The sequence below is a fragment of the Scaptodrosophila lebanonensis genome, unplaced genomic scaffold (genome assembly GCF_003285725.1).
Source record: "Scaptodrosophila lebanonensis strain 11010-0011.00,11010-0021.00 unplaced genomic scaffold, SlebRS2 tig00000043-arrow-pilon, whole genome shotgun sequence".
In the NCBI taxonomy this organism is placed as follows: Eukaryota; Metazoa; Arthropoda; class Insecta; order Diptera; family Drosophilidae; genus Scaptodrosophila; species Scaptodrosophila lebanonensis.
This window is the reverse complement of record NW_022060545.1, coordinates 12,383,337-12,408,206: the sequence shown is the minus strand read 5'-3', so window position 1 is coordinate 12,408,206 and position 24,870 is coordinate 12,383,337. Positions and strand designations below refer to the sequence as shown.

The 24,870-nt window shown below is 35.6% G+C and overlaps 1 protein-coding gene across 1 annotated transcript in view; it reads left to right on the top strand.

The window, feature by feature from the left end:
• The first annotated feature begins 12,769 nt into the window (after positions 1 to 12,769).
• The window catches only part of LOC115622590 (adenylyl cyclase 78C), a 32,285-nt gene continuing 20,184 nt past the window's right edge, over positions 12,770 to 24,870 (top strand). Inside the window, exon 1 of the mRNA XM_030516585.1 lies at positions 12,770 to 12,880. Coding sequence (XP_030372445.1) covers positions 12,840 to 12,880 — 41 coding nt within the window. The 5' untranslated portion in view covers positions 12,770 to 12,839. The remainder of the gene's footprint in view (positions 12,881 to 24,870) is intronic.

Genomic DNA, 24,870 nt, shown 5'->3' with positions numbered 1-24,870 from the left:
TAGTGCATAATTAAAGCATTTCATGATTGCCTTAAGCCCATAAAATAGGTTCAGTTCCTGGCCTAATAACTTAAAAAGCATTTATTATTATTTTCATAACAATGGGCTTTATAGAAACTAATAATAAACTTTCCAATCAATCTTTTTTTTTGCCCCACATTACTTTCTGTCTGTAATCATTTTCTAAGAACTTTTGATGACTGTGTTTTAGTTTATTAATCCATCCAGAGAAGGTCTTTCACGAATTCGGAATTTGTAGCCCAATCAGCGCTTTTCTTGCGAATCTTTGAATTTAAATTTTACGGACCTGTATGAAATTGTAAGTTTTGATTGTCTAGTTTGCGTTAAGACTAAAAACCAGATAATTCTAAGCATTTTCGCTTAAGTTTAATTCCAAAAGTTAGAAGTCCTGTACTCCCGTATTGTATTCAAAAACAAAACGGATCATTACAAGAATTGAAACCGAAAACACTTTTACAAATGCTCGCTGGGGAGTCGCTTTAACAATCTGCATTATGTAGAGCAAAAGAAAACCATTAAACAGAAATATTTCTCGCAAATGCTTTCAGGACGATGTCATAACAAACAGAGACATACAATACATACATGCATACACACACACATACACACACACACACACACACACGCACCTACCTACATGAGATGAAAAATCGTGATTGCCATTGCGTCTCGCCGCATCACACGCATCTGTATTTCACTTGGCCAAGTTTGTTTAGCCCGAACTCTCTGCTGACTACTTGTATTTGTCTTCAGTAGTCTGCCTGACTGTCTGTCTGTCTGTCTGTCTGTACTTGTTTCCGTGCCAGTTAACAGCTATGCGACTTTGATAAAACAAAAAGACGCATTAAAATGAAACATACTTGTAGATGTAGAATGCAAACATCCATGACGAGAAGAATTATAATTGAATTTAACTTGAATAACAAACATGTATTCCAGCAAATAAGAGCGCTTTAGATAAGCACTTTAATTACAAAGTGTAGTAAAGCACCGACTATATCTAAGCAATTTAATATATGTATGTACACACGTGCAAGTAGTTTGTCATTGTCTAAATAAAAACAAAAGCGTCCAGAAATAAAAAATGAACTAATAAGCGCTCGCAAATTTTCATTAATTTATGCCAAAAATATGTGTCAGAAGGGGAAGGGGAAACAGCAGCAGCTGAAGCAGAAGCAAATGCAGACATTAAGCTAAACATAATCCATTTAACTCGACAGACATGCACACACAAACGCACACACACACCCTACAGGCTCTGAGCCCGCCCCCTTTGCTAAATAATAATTTAACGCGTTTCGCTTCCAAGTTCAACGTCACTCAAAGCCATCAACTGAACTGAGTGTTGTAATTATTTTTCATGTAACAACCGGCAATGGCGAAACAGAATCAACATTTAACCCATTAAAGGCCACTACCTACATTTATTCCACCTTTTATTACCAATATGGGTTTTCCTTCTTCTCACTTATCGCTTCCAAATTACTTCCCTCAAATTGTTTGCAAATTCAAATGGAAAATAACAACATTTTTCCAATTCAGTTTCAAAATTTGTGGAATGATTGAAAGCTTTCATTATGGGCGTCTTTCCATTTCGCTCTTAAAAAATGTGAAATATTTTTTGTAATTAAAGTAAAAAGTTAAATAATATTGCTGCCAGCTTGGGCCTAAAAACTGAACTCTACGATTAGTGAAAGCAAATGTTATTATTGTGTTAGAACTATCTCATGCATCGCTTCAGCTTTCAATATTTTAAATTCAATAAAAGTTAAGCCAACTGTTTTTCATTCCTCATATAAAGTTTATCAAAAAATAATGGTGAAAGTTTCATTAGAAAATTTTTTTTTATTTTTATTTTATATCGACACACAGCGTAGTCAATAAAAAATCCTAAACATTTAGTCAAATTACAATAATATAATAATAATATACTCCACCATCCAATTGCTTAGATAATTTTACTAATGCTCTAAAAGTTGTGTTGAAGAGCCACATCCTCTTTTATAAAATTAATATGAAAACAACAATAAAATGTGTTCTTATTGCAAATAAGAGTGTTGTCAGTCTATGTCGTGATTGCTTATCAAATTAAAATTTATCTCAATAACTTTATGATTTAGTTTATAAAAATAATGAGTTCAACTATTTATTATTTTTTGATACAAATATTTAATTACTGTTTGAACATACACCATAAAATATAAGTTTTACATTTGACATGGCACCCATATTGGCTATTCCAAAAATAGATTTCTAAAAACCCTAAGCAATGTCGCAAATCGTGGCCATAAATGGGTTAAACGCAGCGCCAACCACAGTGGAGGCCAAAAACAAGCCAAGCCTTCGCGGGCGTTTATTTTTGTTTTTTAATTTATGCAAAATTGCCACTTTGTCGTCGTTCATTTGACTCACCAGGCGGTAAATCCACTCCTCCCCTCCAAAACACCAAACCAAACAAAAACAGAGAACTTGCCCTCCGCATAGTTCCCGGCATTTGCGTTTTGTGTTTGGCTTTGAAATTTCAAAACAAACATATATTTCATTTTAGCATATTTCGCATTGCAGCGCCATTTTGTTTTTGTACTGCTTTTATTTCTGTACCACATGTGTGTGAGTTGGGTCGGGGAATGTTTTTGATGGCACATGCGGCGTATACGCAATGTGGATAAGTTCGGTTAGTTGTTGCCCTTATGTTGTTGTACCCCTAGCCAAAAGGTGGTTACTTTTATTTTATTAAGCGATTATTTGAGTACAGTAGTAGAAAAACCCGAACTATGTGGCGACGTTTGTTGTGGGAACCAACTTGTTGATGAAGAAAAAGGAAAGTTTGTGTTAAAAATAGGCACACAATTCAGCAAGCTTCTAGTTGCTGATGTTCATTGATATTGTAATTAAAGTTATTCAGAAGCTTATTTAAATTTGTTGGTGTTATAATCAGATTGGTATATACTTGTGGTTATAATTTAAAAGAAGTTATTTTCTATATAAATGCAAAATTTCTGTTCATTAAGGGTTTACAAATTATGATTTAAGAGAGATCTCTTGTTCGAGGTTTTTATGATTTTTCAAGATGAATTTGATGTACCAGCACATTTGTGGCTTTATATATTGGAGTCCTTTTAGTAACTCATTGATTGTCTTATCTAGTTCTGCTTCAGGCCTTGAGTTGCCCAATCTCCAATTTTTTATTCGGAATTTGTAAAATTTAATGTAGACAAAAAAAATTTTTTTTTTGTAGCAATGTCTATTCAAACATTAAGACCTTATTAAAGGTTTTAACGGGTATATATAAAATCCAGAAGCTATCAGTAATGATAGTTGGTTTACTTGGATAGCTTATTAACAAAAAACTAAATATGCTGCCCCCAAATCTAATATTCCATTTACTTTTAGTTCAATCCTTTCTTTCTCTGTATTAATTTGTATATAACTCATACTATAGTAGAGTTCAACAATAACTTCAACAGAATGTATAACTCAGTTGAGTTATTATTAATTACTGGTTGAATTCAAATTAATTGTAATAATAAATGATTTTAATTTAATTTTAACAAAAGTAAATCAATTTTCATTGAGTGTTCAAGTGTTGTTAATGGTAAATAATTTAAATATCGCTTACATCAAATAAATCAAATGCTGTAACAACATAAGCAGCAGAGCGCTCTCGAATTGGGCGAATGAAAGCTTCAATATGAGTTTGCATTAAAATCAGCTTTACTATTGATCGTGGGTTACAGAGTGTATATAGTAGGAAGAGAAAAGCGTATGGAAAATACAAAAAGCTTTCTGGTTACTGCTTTGTTTTTATGTTCCTTTCGATTTAAATTGCAAATGTCGACTTACTTGACGGCTGCCAGCTTCTACCATTTTAGTGTATCATAAAAGAAATTTTAAACACAAATACACATAAATATTGCAAATTTCATTTGCATTTGAATTTGCTTACCTTTATATAGCAATTTCAATCATTTAATTGCACGGAAGCTATTGCCGCTTAGCTGTGAAAGCAAGTCGGGCAAACAGGAATATTAACACATCGTTAAAATCAAATTGAAATTCGGCTGCACTGAAGCTATATACCCTTCATTATTTTAAATACCATAAATTTACTTCCTCCTTGAAAATAGGCTCTCAATCTGTCTTTTAGAGTGCGATTTGATTGTTGTACTATCTTACAATTTATAAATTTTCGTAAATATTTTGCTTCTTAAATTAATTATTCTGTCATTTCTTGTTGCAAATATGGCAAAGATAATAAATTTCTAGGTCAACAAAATTAGTCAAAAAAAAAATTACAATTACAAACATTATATCTTTTTTTGTATAATTGTTAATAAAAAAGTGTTTTAAAGATAGATGTCCACCTTACAATGAAAGAGAGTGGTGGAGAAGGAATTTAAGAATTTATTCATTCTTCTGGGTGTATATATTTAAACAGCAAAAGCAATATGCCTTTTCAATTTTCAGGGTAAAGGGAATAAAGACCATGAGCAAGCATTGGTCCAGTTCGTGGAAACGGGATTAACATGCATATGCTTTGAATATTTAAAGATATTTTTGCCACAATTGAATTCGCATTGAAAGCAAAATCGAGTTCACTCTTTCGAATAAAATATGAAAAATTGAAAATGCTAGACTGTGCTGCAAGCTACAAACCTTTCATTGGCAGCTCATGCACATTTCTATCAAAAATAATGCCACAGCAAACTTTATAATTTATGAGCAATGAGCGCATTGCAATTTGTTTTAAAACTCAGTGAAATGCAAATTGGCAAATTCCATGACTAGCAGCTATTCTGTTTGCCATTTGGCAGCAAATTAAAATAAATTACTATATAGTATTTATACAACAAATGAGTATATTATATAGTATCAGTTGATATGTTTATCTATGGCAGGTATTGCAGCCGATTTGTGGTTTATTCGCACGCGTATTTGTTCATTAAATAAGCTATTAACATATGACTAGCAATTTGACTGCATTCGAGCGCATTAAACGAGCATAAATATTTATTTGTGTTTACAATTCATTTCTATAAATCAACCAATTGGCGTGTCATAAATCAGTAAATCGAAAGTTGAAAATTGAAAGTATTATCAGCTTCCTATTGCATTCAATTTAATTTGAAATTAGCATTGTGTGTTAATTAACAAAGAATTAATTCAGGTGTGAAAATAATATTTCAAATAAGCAAAATGGTTTATTCTCTTCGATGTGTATCATTCCAGTATTTGCAAAGAGAGAAACTATCGCTTCATTGGGCTAATGCTGTTCCCATTGTGATGGGAAAATACTTTGAAGCTAAAAGAATTTACGCTTAACAGGATAAACGCATTTTCACAATTATATGTTGTTTAACAAATTCATTTTGTAAACTTTTTCAAAACGATTAAGCATGGCTTTTACATCAATTATTAGACATTTTTTGGGCTTTCTCGACATCATGTTCCGATTGGCCTATTTTGATAAACACGCCCACTTTTTAAAAAGTAATAGTTCAATGACTGTACAATTCCCTAGTATGTAGCATGTACTCGTTTAAAAAAAATCAATACAGAATTATGATATTGAAATATAATATTCATATTAAAATATACACAAAAAATTGTACTCCTTGTTGTTCAGAAATAATTCTGATGAAATTTTTAGCTCATGAACTCACACATAGTTGTAAGTTCCTTTTGGCCACTTTAAGCTGTCGCCATTTAAATGAGGCAGCAAATATGCCTGGTCATGCTGTTTAATTAATTAAAAATCGCGCTCAGCTCAACTGCAGAAGCAAAGAGCAGTGCCAAGTGCCAGGCGGTGTCAGGAAACAGCAACAACAGCGACAACATACGCCTGACCTGCGACCAGACATCCTGTCCTAGCCATTAATTTATTTTTAAAAAGCGCATAATTACCCGCAACAACGGCAGAAAAAGTACGAGTAGTAGCCACAACTGCACAGAAGCCAGAGACGCAGCTCCGATTCCGGGTCAGCAAATAAATTCCGTAGAGAGAAGGCGCAGAGTTACAAGCGCTATGAGGATGAGCAAATAAAATGCAGTCGGGCACGAAAGCAACTCCAATTGCAAACTGCTTTTCATGAGCACGCGCTCTATAAATGAGTGTGCTTACCTGTTACAGTAGTCGCCATAAGTTGCTTGTTAATCTTTGTGTTCATATTGAAAAGATATATACTAAGTATATAATAACATGTTAGACACAAGCGTTAGTTTGAAAATGTTGAGAATTTTATTGGTTTATGAAAAAAGTCATTTCAGAATCTTATTTACAAAAATCGCACAATCCTTCATCACACACACAGATGTAAATGTATTCTTGATCACTGTGGGGAGACGAGTTGATATAGTCAGGTTCATCCGTCTGCTCGTACCCAGGTTCTCCTAGGTCGATACTCCCCCAAAAAGAGAGAAATCCAATTAAGAACATAATTTGATATATCCAAGTACTTTTGCTCGCTAGTGTATATGTGTGTCCATGTTTCTATACATGTACTTTGTAAATACTGCACCTTTGTGGAAACATAATTACACTTAAAACAGGACTTTCAGCCAATTTAAAAAAATAAAACAAACATGGGTTTAAAGAAAATGACACAAAAGAGAAACCCGAAACTGTTTGAAGTTTCCTTATACGATTATACTATATACGTGGAATATAGGCATTTAAATCTAATATTATTAGGAGGTTGGTTCCTATTTCTGTTTATTTTAAATGACAGAAGTCAATAATTAAAGTAGGCTTAAGTATTCCCATAAGTATTCCCATAAGATTCCTAACACTTTTTTAGCACCCTTACAAAGTATAGTCCCATCTCAAAACAAATGCAACGCTTGCACCTGTGTATGCATTTTCAGGTCGCACACCTACACAACTACAAACATCTGCATGCAACCGCATAATCGTCAGTAAACACCATCTGAGCTTCGCACTTTCTGTTGCATACTTTGCAGCGCTTGCGCTTCCTTCACGCCATACGCGTGGCATGCAACGAACAAGTAAATCGCGAGCTTAATGTGCCAAATGTGCGGCTTGTGTACCGTTGTATGGCACTTCTGTTGTTGTTGCTGTTGTTGCATGTTCCGCGACGCTTTGTGTTTTTCAAGGCTGTCAGTCATGCAGAGGAGCCTTTGTCCCTTGGCTTGGACATGAATCAAAAAACTTAATTATTTTCAGCCAGCCGTGTAGTTGCAAGAAACAGAAAGAACAAAGTGTGCGACACCAATAAATCGACAGGCTACTCTGGCACCCCTGCTCCACTCCTCTGACATTTTGACGCAGCTCGCAAAATTTTACAACCGTTTTGTTCGTTTCTTTTGTCCCTTTTTGTGCTCCTCTCCTTCTAGTGCCGCCGTCCGAGGGAAGCTACAACGCAAGCCCAATTGAAATGTCGTAAGCATATTTACAGTCAATTTGTTGCCACTGCCACTGCAATCGGCCACCCTTACCTGGGCCCCGGCAAAGGCATTATATGGCATGCATACGTGCTGCGGCAAACAGCGAACTCTAAAGCTACGACCTGAGCCTGGGTCTGGGTCCGGGTCCGGGTCTGTGCCGCGACAACGTGCACCCAAGTGTCATAAATTTATGTGCGTTGTGTTTCTGAAAGGACACATAAACGGGCAGTGTGCAGGCGTGTGTTGCTAGTGGTTGGACGCATGACGCAAGCCAAGTGGGCTATGTAGACCTTAGAAAGGACACGCACATGAGTCTTCCAAGTAGAGCGAAATTGTCAACAATTTAAAACAAAATATATTTGCCTTTCAATTGAAATGGTTCCATTTATACTCGTTTTACTAAATAACAAGAACGCCAGAGAACCGGAGAAAACGATGTGAAGGTTTTAGTATATTATTTCACAACATCAATAATAATTATGCCCTCATACGTATGTAAGTATATACACGTAGATAACATTGTGCATTTCAACAACATAGACTTTCGCTTTCTGCATAAAAATAAAATAAGCATTTTTTTTTATTGATTTTTAAATATAACTCATTTGTATTCTGGTATTCCTCGTTTTCTATTTCAACGAAGTACCGCCAGAATTAATGATAATTTAAATGAATCCTTTTATTCGACTTTATATAAATGTTCCACGATTCTAAAACTGTGCATATGAAGGTGAAGACACTTACTTTCTTAAACAAAATATATATAAATGAACGTAAATGAATGAATGAACATGCATTTTTTCAATGTGCCAAATAAATAATAAATACTGCTTAAATGGGGGTAAAACAGAATGGTACACAAGCGCTTCGCCAATCTTACGAGCAACATAACAACATAATAGATATTATCAGTCAATGGTTTAATAAAAATATCAGTAAGTACTGACTTCCAGCTTGGAATCAAGCAATCGCCAGAAAAAGAGCTGGAAAATTAAATCCCCAGGACTCAGGAAATTTGTATGGCAACCTTCCCCTTGAAGTAATTCCCCATACAAAATAAAAATAAAAACAATTGCCTTATTTCATTTGCTTGTAGGTATTTCATTTCCCTGGCTTTCTAACTTCTCCTACCCTACATAGCATTTGTATGTTCTTTGTTATCATAAAACTTGCCTTCCCCCACATTCTGAGTCCCACGCCACGTTCATTTAAGCTTTTCACACTTATGCATCAGCAATTCCATTTGTAATTCGAAACCTTCATTTAAGTTCAATTCAATTATTAACAAGTATTTCATTTCTTTATACCCGTATTTCTATTTTTAGAACCGCTGTCTGAGCAGTTTTTTGCGCTCTTTTATGACATTGCTGCTTACTAATTGAGTGACAGTTCTTTGTTAACTAAGTTTATAACATTAGGGTACTAGAGTTAGTTAGTAACTGCCAGCAGAATGTTTCGTATCTTATGCTATATTTAGACAGGCATGTATTCGAATGTCGTTCTTAAAGTCGCATCGAAATTTTACGTGTTTGCATTTTTATTGCACTGGTTTTCTATACTTTCAAATAAGAATTGTTAATAAGATTTATGCAGAAATATAATAAAACGTTCAAAGATATTACAATGTAGTATTTCTGTTGATTGAAGAAATTTCGATATCATAGTTTTAAGAGAAACGGAATGCATTGTCTCTGAATAAATAACATGTCCTTAAAAAAAGTAAGTTATTGACATTAAAGAAATTTAAAAATTTATTTGGTATTTGATTGCAAGAATAAATAAAAATAGATTTTAGAAACATTTATCAAAACTAGAAGATTTCCAATAGATCATTTGAATATATTTGTAATACTTCACCTTTAAATTATAAATTAAATTATTAAAATTATTAAATTTAAACAAAACAACGCCCCCAACGCAATTTAATAAACTGCCTTTTTTCCGCATCGCAAAAAATCACCATTATGAAAAGCCAGAGAGAGCCGCACATTTCGTGAACGTGACTAAAAATGGATCACGAGGAGTACGTGAGCGTGAAGGAATTTTTGTCACGCCCATTTCATAGTTCCTGCATTAGTGATGGCTTCCATTGATGTGGCCAAAGCATTTTAACTGCAGCGACTGCCCAGAAGCGGCCCCACACATATGGCAGGAAAGAGCATCTACTCGTACCTTTGTATGTTTGTATGTTGTAACTATGAGTTAATACAAACATATGACACACGTTGCATTACATGAGAGTCAGGCACTCCCGTAATGCGCACGCCAACATCATAAACTTGTACATTGTTGAGCGTAAAAAGGGTATAAAGGGCTGCAGGGTCTCGGAGTGTAGACCCTTAAAAAAATACTTCAGACACATATACTCACTAGTACATGAAAATATATACATATGTACAATATATACTATATGTGTGTTTGTTTGGTTTTTCATCTCATCGTTTTGCTGGTACTTGCAACACAAGCGGACATAAATGCCAGGCAATGCCACCAAGCAAAAGGCACAAACAGAGGCAACAGGCAACAGGATGCATATAAATCATTTTAACGCTATAAAAATCCTTAAGGCTGCCACACTGCTGTGAAAGCGTGCATGTGGGAGTGTGTGCGTGTATGTGTGTGTGTGTGTGTGTGTGTTTTTTGGGCACATAAAACATGCAGCGACATCGCAGCAAATCCGTGGCAATAAAATATGCGGCAAATGCGTTGAGGAGCGGGCTTATCTTCATATTACAAACAATGAAAAATTGCTTTTGCACCCTAACTTTTATTCTGTCTTTGCGAAGGGTACATGGCGTTTGGTTTGAAATTATATAGCCAAATTATTATCTATTCTATTCTAATAACTGTCATAAGAACTATCCGTCAATTTAGTAATAATTTTTGTTTTATTCTTACTTGAAAGAATTAGCTGCCATGGAAACAATCAGTCTTAAAACATGTTCGTTTCTACAGATATACAAATTTGTAGGTATGACCATTAGTGTTATAAAATGGTACGCCGATCTGACAGCTATATTATAAAGTTATCATAGGAAGTATCAGTCCATGTATATCATATATGTACATAACTGTTTTAGGAAGAAGCAGACTTAAGATCTTTGTAAGAATAACTTTGCTTATTACACTGATATCGAAACCAAATAAGGAATCGGGAAATTTATTGATGCAGGCAATAAGGTTGCAAAGTTCTAATTAGTTTGGGTTAACATACTATAATGCTAATATCACTCCAATGTGCAAATTCTTTTAAAACCCTTTAATAATTACTTTTTCTCAAGCCAGGAAAACTACTCTGTTTATATGTTAGTGAAAAGCGTAGAAATACGCGTACGCGAGGGTATATAGTATAGGCTTTGGCCAACGTATAAACATGATTTTACGCTAATATCATTAAGTTGGTTGTCTTGTTAAAGCGCTTTAAATTGAGTTATATGACTTAATAAGAGCCTTGCAGGAGGCTACAGCACACTGACAAAGGCAGGCAAGTTATGCAGCTTTCACACCCCCTTCATTCGGTTAGAAGGCGAGCGATCGAAGAAAGAATGCAAAATATGTCCAGCATTAAGGCCAATTGCAGCAGCCTGCATGCTGCAGGGGAGAAGGGACAAGAGAGAGGGAGAGCAACTAAATGGTAACCACAATGCCAACAGACAGCATCCAGCAAACCAATGGCCACAACATCAAGCCACCGAGTTGCACGCAGTGATTGAATTTGACTTGATGTGGTTGCCATCGAGGTGCTCGTGACAGCAGAGTGGAACAAGAAGGGAGGCAGGGTGCGCCTGCCAGCTTCCAGTAACTATACAAATAGAAAAAAAGTGCCAAGTGCTGCTACTGCTGCTGCTACTGCCACTGCTTGTGTTACTTTAAGTGCGCATGTTGGAGCAAAGCGTTTGACATTTCTAGTGTTTGTTGTGTATGGCAAAAGCGCACACACACACACACACACTCCAACACGCACATTTAACGCCATAAATATCTTCGCAAAACGATGAACCGCACATATCCAACATAAGCTTTAAAAGTAGTGCCATAAGTTGGAAGTCTCTTCTAATCTTTTAGGTTTGTGTTTAGCTTCACAACTAAGGAGCAACTGATCTACAAGTGCACTGATCCTATAAATATATGTGTGTTCTCCTATTTAAAATGAAATGAATAGACGTTTCTCTGTCTAGATGTTTCATATGATCATTAGAAACAGGAGGCAAACCAAATTTTCAAACAAAAATTCACGGTTCACGGCGCTTACCTTTTTAAAATGAAATTAATAGACGTTTCTTTGTCTAGATGTTTCAAATGATTATTAGAAAGAGGAGGCAAACCAAAATTCACGGTTCACGACGCTTGTCATAAAAAGCAGGAATTAAAAAAAAAAAACAAAAAAAAAATTTCAAACTGTTGTATTGTGACTAAATCTTCAGGCCGGTTCCGCACCATAATAATAATTTTTAAAAAAAATTAGAAAAAGGTAAAATGTTTCGAAAGGTCTGAGCATACACTATTCGTGCCGTCTTCACCATAGTTTATCCCAATACTGTTAACCACTACTGTTCGCAGAGTGTGCCTCTGGTTGCCATTGCATTAAATGGCACTGGCAACATAGATTGTTGCCTTCGATGAGCTTTCATCGCTGCCTGCGGTGGCTGCTGTTGCTGTTTTTTATTCCATTTACAGTTGCTCTCACCCACGCACAAACACTACGTTTTATACACGTCGTATATTGCTTTATAGAGGCATTGTTGTTGCTGCTCTTATTGTTGTAGCGAAGTTAAGTGTGTCGTAGCAGTAGCAGTAGCAGCAGCAGCAGCAACAACAACAACTACTATGTTGTCGACAGTTGTTCCCACTTGAAATCTGTCAACTGCAACTATTTATTAAATTATATACTCGCATTGTTAAATGTGAATGACTGGCTGTGTGCGCCTTGATTGTATGTTGTTTGCTGATTTTACTCTCCCTTTTCTCCACCCCCCCCCCCCCCCCCCCCCCCCCCCCCCCCATTATCGTTTTCCCTTCTTTCTTCTGCTGTTGCACTTTAAGAATTTGTAGAGTTCTTCTTCCTTGTATTGACAAATTTATCAGTACACATGCGATTCACCGATTATCTCTCTCTCCCTCTCTGTCTTTACAGAAATCACACACACATACACCATGTAATAAACTGGCAAGGACCAGCACCACTTCAAGAATCTGTGCGTCCCTGGTCCTTGTGTGTGTGTGGCATTAGGCAAATCGACAGAAGCTTAAAGCGCTTTAACAGCAAAGACCAGTCAACATCGAGGCTGTCACTGCCGTTGGCAGTAAAAACTCGCACTTGACGAGTCCCATAAACCAAACCAGGAAAATAAAATCAAAAAAAGAGAAGCACATTTTACACAGGAGGTACGAGCAACGCGAACTAACACGACAACATGATGAATGTCGACGAGGAGGAGGAGCGCGTGTGCCTGAGGTGAGTCCATCAGAAAGGGGAGACGACGGGATATCAACGGGTATGGCAGCAACTTGATAAATGTTGGAATGCAGGTTGCCGGTTTAGCAATGGCAGAAACTCGGTTTTTACTTTAAACCCAAGTTTAGCACTGCTTTTGATTTGCTTTCGTTTGATACGCAGGCTCATGAAAATAAACCCAAACCTGCAATGCCATTTAAAAGCAATTTAAGTTTTTGAAGAACATTTTCGAGCGCAACTTTTTCAGTTTTGATGTGAATACACGTGGTTTTGAAAGCACAACAGGAAGTTGACAAGTTATAAATTTTATTTACACCGCTTGTACAAATTGATTATTAACCGGAATATGGCTTCCAGAAGTCATGAGCCCATCCCCCTTATTACACTTCTCTTGCTGCGGGCCATGTCATCGGATCGTTCCTTTATTTTAGCTTCTCCAATAAAATGTTTGTTATATGAAGCATTCATAATTTGAAATCTCAAGTATTCAAGTTTATTTTAAGCCCATGAAAAACTATTGTGTATACTTCTGAAACTATCAGAATATAATATAATATAATAAGACATGCTCACCATGCCTTTAAATTGATGAATGATATTTATTTTCAGCAGCAAATTTAAGTGAAATATTTAAAAATATAAAATACATTACAAAAAATTGTATGGCTATGGCATTACAAATGTAGTGCAACATGGATATATATAAATTTGGTCCTTATTCCTTGCGAAAAGGCAAAATTACAACTTTTATTTTTGATTAGGAAAATAAAACCTAAAGAATAATCATTTTATGAGTTTTATTGTTTTTGCTCAAAAACAATGATTATTGGTTTAGTTGTAAAGTAACATATAATTCAAAATGAATCATTATATTTTAAGAGAATGAATAAAATTTCATATTTTTAAAAGCATTTAGAAGCATTTTAGCTACTATAGGTGAATGATTTTTTCGCTCCCAAAAAAAAAAACCACAATAATCATCATAATCATAATATTAATTATAACGTTAAAAAGGTAGTCATCTTAAGGTTTTAAAAAATTTGCGATACGCATTCAAATTTGATTTTCTTTATACACATTCGCAACTTTGCAACCGAGCCCAATTAGACAGACTTTAAGTCTTTCTTTTACACAATAACAAATTGTTTTATTATACTCGATTGATATGACGAATTTTGTGTTTGAGCCACATATAGAATTTATAAATAAAAATATGCTTGTAGTTCTTAGAACGAGAAATTTTCCTTAATCAAATATTTGTAGCGTTCGATATAAGAATTTCCATATCAATTGTAATCTGTCACAGATCTTGCATTTCTATGTACTTCATTTCAAAATATTTTCAAATCGTGTGTGATTCGTCCACTTCGTTGCAAAACAAATTATACACTTCAGCGGGGTTTCAAAAGCCCTAGAAGAGCTAATAAATTTACATTGAACTGCAATTAATTAACACCCTTACTACATATAAGAGATACCGAACCATCTTCAGCATCAATTGGAATGTTGTTGACCACACAAATCAATTGAAAGCAGAGACTAAGTGTTTTCCTATCACAAAATTGTGTTCAATTTATAAAACCAATGTTTGTTAAGCCTGAGCGCTGAGCCACAAGAAAAACGACTACAGCAACGTTTATGAACAGAAGGCGCAGACACATTTCTGATAAATAACTTGAAATTACACGCATTTAATTACACAGTGACCCAGACGTTGAGACCCCTATGCTAGACTTGCCCCCGATTTCTCACTTTGTTAGCATTTGTCAAGAAATTAAATACAATTGACGCCTAAAGGCAGCAGACGACAAATGGTAGACGACTAGAAAGTCAGCAACTGGGGAGTCAGAAAGGCCGTAAGGCAGGCAAGTGACGGCTTCATTGTTTCTAATGCTACAACAGCTGCTTCATGTTTACAATAATCAATTAAATTATGCCCGCAACAGACTATTTTTCGTCTGTTCCTCTCTCACAACTTCACTTACGAAAGCGCCAGCAACAATGGCGACGGCAACAGAAAGCTTCGCTATTATATATCAATCTCATATTTCAATTATTATAAATGGCTGCGACAACATGACTATGTGTTATTTTTGCTGTAGCTCTTGTTGTTATTATTGTTATTGTTGTCGAAACCAATGGACTCGATGAAGATTTAATGAATAGGCAGACACGCAATGAAGCGATGGCCTGCACTTTGCAGACCTATTATTGTATTTAAAAGCCTTTCAAAGCCAACTTCTGCCTAATTTCGTTGCCAACAACTGTGTTAATAATGATTAACGCTAATCATGAAATACTGTTCAAATATATTTCAAAGTTTAATAAATTGAAATATTTCTAGAAATTTTGTTTCATTTCGGTTTTAATCATCAATTTGCAACTATTTCATAACATTCGAACAAAACAAATGACCGAAATGAAATGTGAACTAAGGCTGCTGGTAATTTTTCATTTTTAAAGTAAAAGTACTGACAAATCGACAACAATTCATAAGTGCCATAAAAGTCACAATTAATTCTTTTTTACTAATTTGTGTCGTATTTTGTGGCTGCGAGTTGATGAAAAAGAAAAGACACTGAGTTGTCAATCATTAAAATGTTCATTGATTGATTTAGTTTTAAATTCTTGTAGCGATAATTTTTCTTATAAGTAGATTGAGATGCAAGTACAAGTTTTCAAAAACCAAAATATAATCAAACTAAGACATAATTAAAAAAATAAAATATAATAGAATAGAAAAAAATAGAACAGAAAGTTGAATTAATATACTTTTTTCATAATTTGTTTGTTTTTGAATATTTTGTAAATTATCATCAACAGCGAGCTTGTATGTACGCTCACCTAACTAAAAAGAAGCCTAATTAACTTCTCTTTTTTTTTTGAGTTACTTTTCTTCATAAGAAGTGCATTATCTGTAAGCGACTACATACTCTCCATTAAAGCGCAAATTTAACTTAAATGCTCAGATATTACACAGAATAACTGACGACGGGTGCGCTATTTGATTGATGAGCTTTTAAATGTTTAATGACATTGCTTGGGTCATCTGCTTTGCAATGGCTAATGAGAATGCAATTAAATGCAATTGCTTTGGAATTGTGGCAATTTTCAGTAAGAGAAGGAGGGGAGCAACTAAAAGTATGCTACACTTTTTTAACCTTTTCATAATTGCATGGGAAATTGCGCATACGCCATGATGTTCAGAAACGTAAGGCAATTTCCAGTCCACTTTCACTTCCACTTCCACGCCTATTTTATTTTATTCGTTGCTGTTGTTGTTGATGTAGGTGCTGTAACTTTCTATAATTTACCCGTAAAGGCTGACGCCCACAAATTACGCGCAACTCTTGCGCATTTAGTTGCCTTATCAAATTATGAAATTTTAATTACATAATAACGCACAGACAATCAACTCGCCTTTCCAATTCAATGCACATTCTGAAACGAGCTTTACAGACAGTTTGCAGGCTTAGGGGCTGTGGCAATGGCTTAAAGGTTCCGTGGGCAGACGCTGGTATTGGACGCAATTACTCTGAACAATTTGGTGTGTGATATTGAGACGGCAAATTGCATTCTGAGGTTTCAATGAGAACAGACTTGGTTGATGTGGTTGAAGCAGAATCTATTCTGTGCTCGCTCGGTAGATGTAGTTCAGTTTAAATACTTTGCCTTCAAAGGAGTTGTAATAAGCCTCCAGATATTTAATTTAATGCATTCCTATTAAATAATTTAACTACATACAACTTGTATACTTGTATATTCTGCTAACGATTAACCTTTAAATATTATATTTATTTCACTTACGGCTTATAGCTATATCAGATTATATGAGAATGAATTACTGAAGTGTTTAGTTGATATTTTTTGGCTCTAATAGAATTCGTTGTTGGTTGTATATAATTTCATTTCATATTAATTTTTGCATTAAAAGGCTTGTGCATTCTATGAACGAGAGATTCTGTTGCTTAAATAATTGATTTATTATTTCAGTGAAATGCGTAAATATGTGCTGGCTTATCTGTCCGATTTCGGCATTTGATAGGTCCATTTATTACATAAAATTGTTACAGTTTTTCTCTTAATTGCTTTTTGTGAGATTTCCAACAATGTATTTCAATATTGAATTCTACTAAAATTAGTATAATTACTTTAATCAACTAATTTTAATTTTAAAAAATGTCAAATATTTGTCTCCGATGAAAAGAAGTTTTACTTTACTTTAAGTATTATTTAAATGCTTAGTTGTAAAATTGTCTCGGCAGATTTTAAACTACGATTAAAAATCACGGACAATTTTGTGTTTTTTAAATATTTTCTTAAGCGTGTTTTTATGAGGCTCGATTACTTAACTTTGGCAACTGCTAAGCGAGCTAGAACAACAAGCAAAGCAACAATAACAATAACAATAGGGAAGAGGAACAATAGCAACAACAATAATGAACGAAAGCACAAAATGTCACTTTAATTTTATGTAAATTCCTTTTTCTATGCAAATTTTGTGCAAAAACACAAAACATCTCAACAACAACAACAACAATAAAGAAAACGCGTGTGGCAAAAAACAACGTCAAAGCGATGTCAAGGAGTGGAAATTCTATGAGCCAAGCAGACGAGCAGATAATGAAGTCAGAACAGAACCAAAGCGAAGTATTCTGTAGTCTGCGACACAGGTTTTGCAGTCCATAAAAGTGAGTTTTAATAGCACAAAGGACAGAGGCTGGTTGCCAAGGGGAGGAAGATTGAGAAAAAGGACAGGTCAGAGCAGGTCAAAGCAATGCAACAGCGACTGGGCAAGCTGCCATGCCACATTAACTTCAACTAACTGACTTTTTAACGGCTGTTAGCGCCCAAAACTTTTACCTTGCCAAACTTTAGCTGCAGTCCAAATGCCAGTCCCAGTCACGGGCCGTGCAGAACAACAGAAACTAATTACAAAGACACACACAGACACAAATGCATGCAAAGGCAGACGATGTCTATTCATATGGGTAGGTAGTTATGCAAAATGATACAAACTCATCAGCTTTTACGAGTCGACGTCTGAGGTGCAGTCGTGCGTGCTGCAGCTTATCAAATGCGCATTGTTAAAAATCTAAAAATAAATGAGTTTTATGAGTATTTATTTATTTCTTTTCTAGCATGGCCAACATCTCGGCCATGCGCCGCAAAAGTCATAAAAAAATTGTATGGACTGTTGGTCGGCAATTTGTCAATTTTAATGGCTTTCAAATAAGCACAAACACTCAAGCACATAACACTGTTCAGCACGTTTTCTCCAGCCAATTGCGTGACGTGCCTGTTTATTCGATCTCTCAGCCCTTACAATTTGTTGAGATGTGTGATGGATTTTTCAAAGTAATTTCTACTGTTTTATTAAGATTTACAAATAACATGATATTAGTTTTACCGCCGTTTTAATATTTGAATGCAACAAAAAACTTCCAATGTTTACCAACACAGTCATGCATTCCCCTTTTCGCTTCACGCACTGGCATTAGCACGGCAGATCAGATCAAACACTAAAGTGAGAATAAATATAAATGCCAATTAAAAGGCAATCATTCATAATCAGCTCCTTAAAACCGCCTGAGACGTGTAGTTTTTCCTGAGCATAAAATATGCGGACAGTTTTACTCCGTTTTTATTCTACTCTTTCTTATTTTTATTTTATTTTATTTAATTCAATTCTATTGCAGTTGTTTCATATTTCATTTCATTTAATTTAATTATATTCCATTCAATTCATATATTATTTTCCAACACTCTACCTGCTCTATATTCCTAAAAAAAGCTCTTAAACATTTCTAAACTTTCGAAATATACTTGTAGATGCTTGGCACAGACCAACAAATGTTTTCCAATTTTGTAAGACAGTTTGATGTTTAGGGATTTCGTATTTCTGTAGGTTTTTAAAAGCGACCACTTATACGGCTTATTGCCTCGTGGCCAGTCGCTGACGCGGCGTAAAGTCGCTTACCCTTACCCCACTTCCTCGTATCTGCCGGCCATGTCAATAGCCGCATTTTACCCAAATCAGCAAATAAATGGCTTTGATTTGCGCAAAAGTCAAAGCGAACAAATGGCAGACATCAAAGCGAGTTCAGAGCGCATTTCTAAGGGGGGTCCCACAACCTAACATTATAATGCGTAACGGTATTTTATAATCACACTACTCTGCGGCCACTTATTTTCGCCTTAATTTTTTGTTGGTAAAGTTCCAGCTGTGCCTTTTTCCCCTCCTTTCTGAAGCATACTAAGCATTGTGTAATTTTTCTATTTTCTGCTTTGTGCACCCGTTCAACACACACACACACGCTCCCACACACACACACACACACACCCATGTTTACCAATGCTCAAACATTAACCTAAATCCAAAAGGTATACACTCAGCCAGACACAAACGGACACTTGGAAAGTAATAGCCACATAGCCACAGTTCTGCAGTATTGTCATCGTCTGGCGACTGGTCTTGGGCAGGAGGGTCGAGGAAGGTCAATGAAGACGCTCGTTAGCTCAGTAGCTGTGTGTGACTTGCCATTTTTATCGTGGCCATTGTTTGGCGCACTTTTGGCCAAATGAATCAACCTAAAAGCCTACGCACATACAGCAGCGAGCACTAAAATCTAGACAAGTGGAATACGAGGTAAAGGAAAGCGAAAGGAGTTGCTGTTGACTTTGTAAGACTTGAACGTCCTGGAATTACATCAATAATAACTGAGCCTTTTTGGCTCCAGAGTTTGACGATACTTGTAATTATGCGCTGAGATCTTCTAGAGCGATAGCAGTAATAGCAAAAATAGTAATAGCAAATTATTTGCTGGTTAATACTTCAACAAATAAGTTTTGTGTCAAAAAAAGACACAAATCTAAGGAAAATGGCTAGAAAATTACTAGAAATCCCACTAAAAAGGGCTAGAAAAACTCACTATAAATGCTTCGAAACCTAGCCAAAAATTGGCAGAATGTGCTAGAAAATGGATACAAAATCGCTATAAATAATCATAATATCCTCTAAAAAATTGATAGAAACCCAGACGATAGTTGCCGAGCCAGCTTTCATGAATCTCAGAAAATGTAGTTTTATTTTCATATTATTTCTGGAGTCCTCCAGAAGAAATGGCGTTTCTTAAAAATAAAGATTAAAGATGGTTATAAATATGCAGAAGACAAATCAATTTCCCTCGAGTCAGTGGCAAAAAGACCTCCTAAAGCTATACGTCAAAGATAAATTTAACGACGTACCTCAGAACAACAATAGAAGATTGCTTTTGGCAACGAGCTCCCAAGCTTGACCCAAAAATAGGCGCCCAGATGGTACCTTTAAATCATGAGAAATGCCGCAAGGGGTAATCGCACCTCTCAGAAACAACCAGAGTTATCAGTTTTGCGGATAACCTCTCACAGGTTATATTACAAAACAAACACCCAGGCTCTACTGAGAAATCTTACGAATCTTCCAACCCGCACAAACTATAACGTAGGTGGGCGCTATCTTCAATACATTAGTTCAGTGAGATAGAACCAGTAAATACTCGTATGTTGTATCCCTATTCAAGTGTTCGTTACTGTTCATTTATATACCTACTACTCGGCCCATGGAGCTTTAATTTCAGTCACATTTGCTGTGGCGAGTTGTTGTTTTGGTAAATTAGCCGCCCGCTGTTTTTCTTTTGGTAAAATACTTCAATTTCGCCCGAGGCACAAATTAATTACATATTTTCGTCAAATGCTCGGTATTATGGAGGGGCTGTTAGTAGCGTGGTAGCCAGAAATAGCACAAAATATTAACAACAAAATAGTTGACATAGCCAAACGGTAGCAATATTCAACGCAACCAAGTTAATTGTCCCTTTCTGCGGTTGTATTAGAATTCCTTCAGTTCGTCTGTTCTTTTTAATTAATAGGCATTTATTGTCTGCAATTCGGGTCCATTTACTAACCTATCTGATCTGATAGACATCGACTAAGTTAAGAATAATATATACAATTTTTTCCATTAATTTCTTAAGTCTTTCTTTATGTTTATAAAAAATGTGTATTTTATTGTATTATTTATTGTTTATTTAGAATGCCAGTTGAACTTGACAATTTACTTATCGTCTTTTTTAAAGCCTTAGCTTTCATTTTACTAAGCTCGTTTCAAGCTCTAGGGTATTCCTGAGTCGTATGGGGACGACTTTAATTTTCAAATGTGCATATTTTAAGCCAGAGCTTAAGAGTGCTTAAGCAATTTTGCACATTTTTAATCTGTTGTTCTACACGAGGTGGCATCAACATAACATAACATAACATTGTTAAGGATTTATTTACTTTGGATCGTTCCACGTTTACTTTTCCCCTTCACTGAGATGACGCATTTGAATAAAAGCATCGACAAGAGTTCTTTTCAATAACAATCCCACATTCTCGGATATCGCTTTAAATATTCGCAACAGCTTAATATGTTGTTCAAACAAGCCGTCTGGGTTGGTTGTTAGAAGGCGCCATTGCTGTTGTCTTCGGTTTTGCGAACACGCCTTAAACTTGTAACAAGGCAGGGTTAAATGCTTAATAAATAAGCTAAACAGCTTGCAAAACATTGTCGCCGGCTTGTGTGGACGATGTTCTGCTAGTTCTGGTGTTTGTTGTAGTTGATGTTGGCCTTGTTGCGGTTTTGCAGTAGCAGCTATACTACTACTGGTCTGATGGCTTCATATTGTACAGCATTTGGTGTGTTGCCCCCAGACGCGTCTTGCTGAAGCATAAATATGTCAAGTGTTAATTGCTGCCACTTAACGCAGAGCACAAACTCAAATACAACACACAAACACACACCAACTCTCTTAAACACACACAGACATACACACATAAATATACACATGACAACGTCGTGTAAATATGACTTTAATCTACTTAGCTAAGCAGCTGTTGGTTAGAGGGAAGTCCCGGAAGGAAGGAGGCAGCCGCTCAAGAGTTGGAAGCCACAGCGCAAAGCAAACACAGTGACACACACACACACACACACATACACACTTGCACAGTGTGGGGAAGGCACTTGTTACACACCCAATAATATGCTTTAACAAGTTTCTTATTGCCATAAATTCAACAAGCTAACAAAAGCTCATAAAAAGGGCTCACTTGGGTGGCTGCAACTTTCAAACTAAACGCCCCACTTCTCAACGGCGCCTCTCACCGTCGCGTCGGTGCGCCCCACTGCGTTCGCCGAAGGATCTGCCTATACAAATACTCGTAGCAGGAAGAATAATGCCTGTTGGCCATAGAGAAGATTACATACCCTCACAAGCTGAATAGCTCAAGTATGTTTTTTATTTGAAAAAATTGTGGCGCACATTTTAAGAAAGCTTTTCTTAGAAACTAAATTTTGGAAAATAAAATACGTTTTTATAACATTTTTATGAAAAATGTAGATAGCAGTTATATTTAGTTAGTAATAGATTCTTATATTAATATACTCGTACATCTACGGGTATTTAAAGATTAAGAAATTCGTGCTATTTTTGTTTTTACTTTACTTTTCATTTATTTTCTCAATGAAGGCAACTTTTATATTAAGACTTGCATATTTTCAGAAAAATTTGTGTGGAATAAGAACATGTCCAAAAGATTGCAGAACCGTCTAAAGTTAATATTTTTGAACATTTCTGTTTATAAGTGGCGCTTATTAATTTCATATTGAAATTGACGCTGGAAATTAAATTCTAAATATATATTACAACATAAATGATGTATATTTGTAAACATTTTGACCAGTCATGGGCATAATATCTTTCGAAAGATATGCAAATAAGTATGCCTAGAAGGACATGTACTCCTATCAGTTTATTAATGTTAAGTACTAACAAGCTGTGCTATATTGGCTTAAACAAATGAGCAACAACAACTTTTAAATCTGGCTGATAATAGATTGGGAAACTGATGGTAACGCACTTAGGATTGTTAATTTTGTCCATACGGAGCAAACATCAATTGAAAGTTAGGAATCCCTTTGCTAGGGTATAAATTGTGATGAACAGGACACGAACGAGCGAGACATATCATAGCAGAAGCAGGAATACACAAACACACATACGCTCGCACAGACACTCGGAAGACTGACAGGAAATTGTGTAAAACAAATATTTCCTTGGAAAAGCTGGCACCGATGGTTAGACGATGGACATGATAGACATATTTGACAGGCGCTCCCAACAGCAACATCATTGTCGATAACACTGAGCGGGCTTATCAAGCATTTTTTATCATATAAGACTCGCACACTACATACTACACATACTGTACAAGTATATACATATACATATGATAGTATATGTGTTTATGCCGTCCTTAGTTTCCATGCTTCCTTCCTTTCATCCTGTGCGGTCGCAGCCACTTGTCAATTGTGACGGGCCAACCCGTCGGCTTCATTGTCATAACTGCAAGTTAATAATTTTTAATAGAGCGTATAATAATGTCAGCATTTCAACGTGAAATGATGCTCTCTGATAAGCACTCTGAATCGAAAAGGGGGAAAATGTTGCGATAGGTAATGCGAGAGAGGGCGTTGGAGCAGTGTGTGTGTGTTTGTGTATGTGTATGGTTTTGATAAGAGCATTGTTTTGTCATTGTCTACACTGATAGAATTTATTGATTTATATTATGATGGAGGTTTCATTTACTGTAAGTGACAACGCAGGACTGAAAAGCTATTGAAAACCCTAAAAATATGCCTTTGACATTAATAATATAATATGCCCATAGTTATATGATAGATCGACATAGATTTGGCGAAAAGCTGTAAGCCTTTATGAGCTGAATGCATTTATCGCAAATTCAATCACTATTTCAATGTGCGGGGGAAAATTCCGTCATACAAGGTATTTAATATATTTAATGAAAGAGAAGAGGCTTTCTGATTTCTTTCAAATTAAGGTATTTAATATATCCAATAAAATCTGCTTATTCTAAATGTATTTATTACTTTCCTTGTGGAGTTCCAAGAACCTTAAACCCTAATTATAATTTGCATTATGCATGACTAAAAACGTACAAATGCGTACGTATCTCCATACCTTTTGCATTATAAATCCCCATTCAAATACTAAAATTATTGTTTTTCATCTGCGTACTATACAGAAAAACACATATATAAATCTATCTGCACAAACTTTAAACTGGCTAAGTTTGTGAGCAGCTGTTGTGCTTTTCGATCAAAACTTGATTTATTTCGAAATATCTATGAGTTGCTGTCTTAAATTAAAACACACAACTATCTACTCATCTACTAATTAATAAATCAAAAAGGTATTTCATTTACTCGTTAATTGATCTGTGATTAAAAGTTCATACTTTCATAAGCCCGCACGTTTCGATTTGATTTCACGCACAACTTTATGACGAAATGGAAAAATGAACAAGAACTTATGCGTACGATATGGAAGTAAGAGAGGAGAAGGAAGATCATAAAAATGCCACATTTAAAAAAAACAACTTGCCCCATCCTGCGTGCTTCATCTACTTCAACAATAAGTTCGTTGATGAACAATTGGGGCTAACAATCCCCTAAAATTGAGCATACGCCCCTGTTAGCCGGCCGATAATCACAATGATTATGATTATCATTATTATATCATCATCGCAGGCAATTACCATATCAGCAACAATGTTGTAGACTCTACCTGAGTCCGAACGCTCGCTGCTCGATTTTGTTCAGAGCATTATAGACAAATCGCGCTGATTCGCACGCTCAGTTGCCAAATGGCAGTGCAATGTGAAAGACGCAAGCGAGAAATAAGGCTTATAGTTGGAAATCCCCCAAAAACGTTAAACAACACAAAAAATAAGTGAAAAAAAATCGCACCGCAAGCTACATTAAGAACAACAACGACAACAAATAGAACCATTGCCATTAAATATAGACTACCTACACAATATAAACGAAATAAGTATTTGCTGGTCAAATGTAAAAGTCATACAGGTGCTAAAAACAATTTGTCATCGGCTGG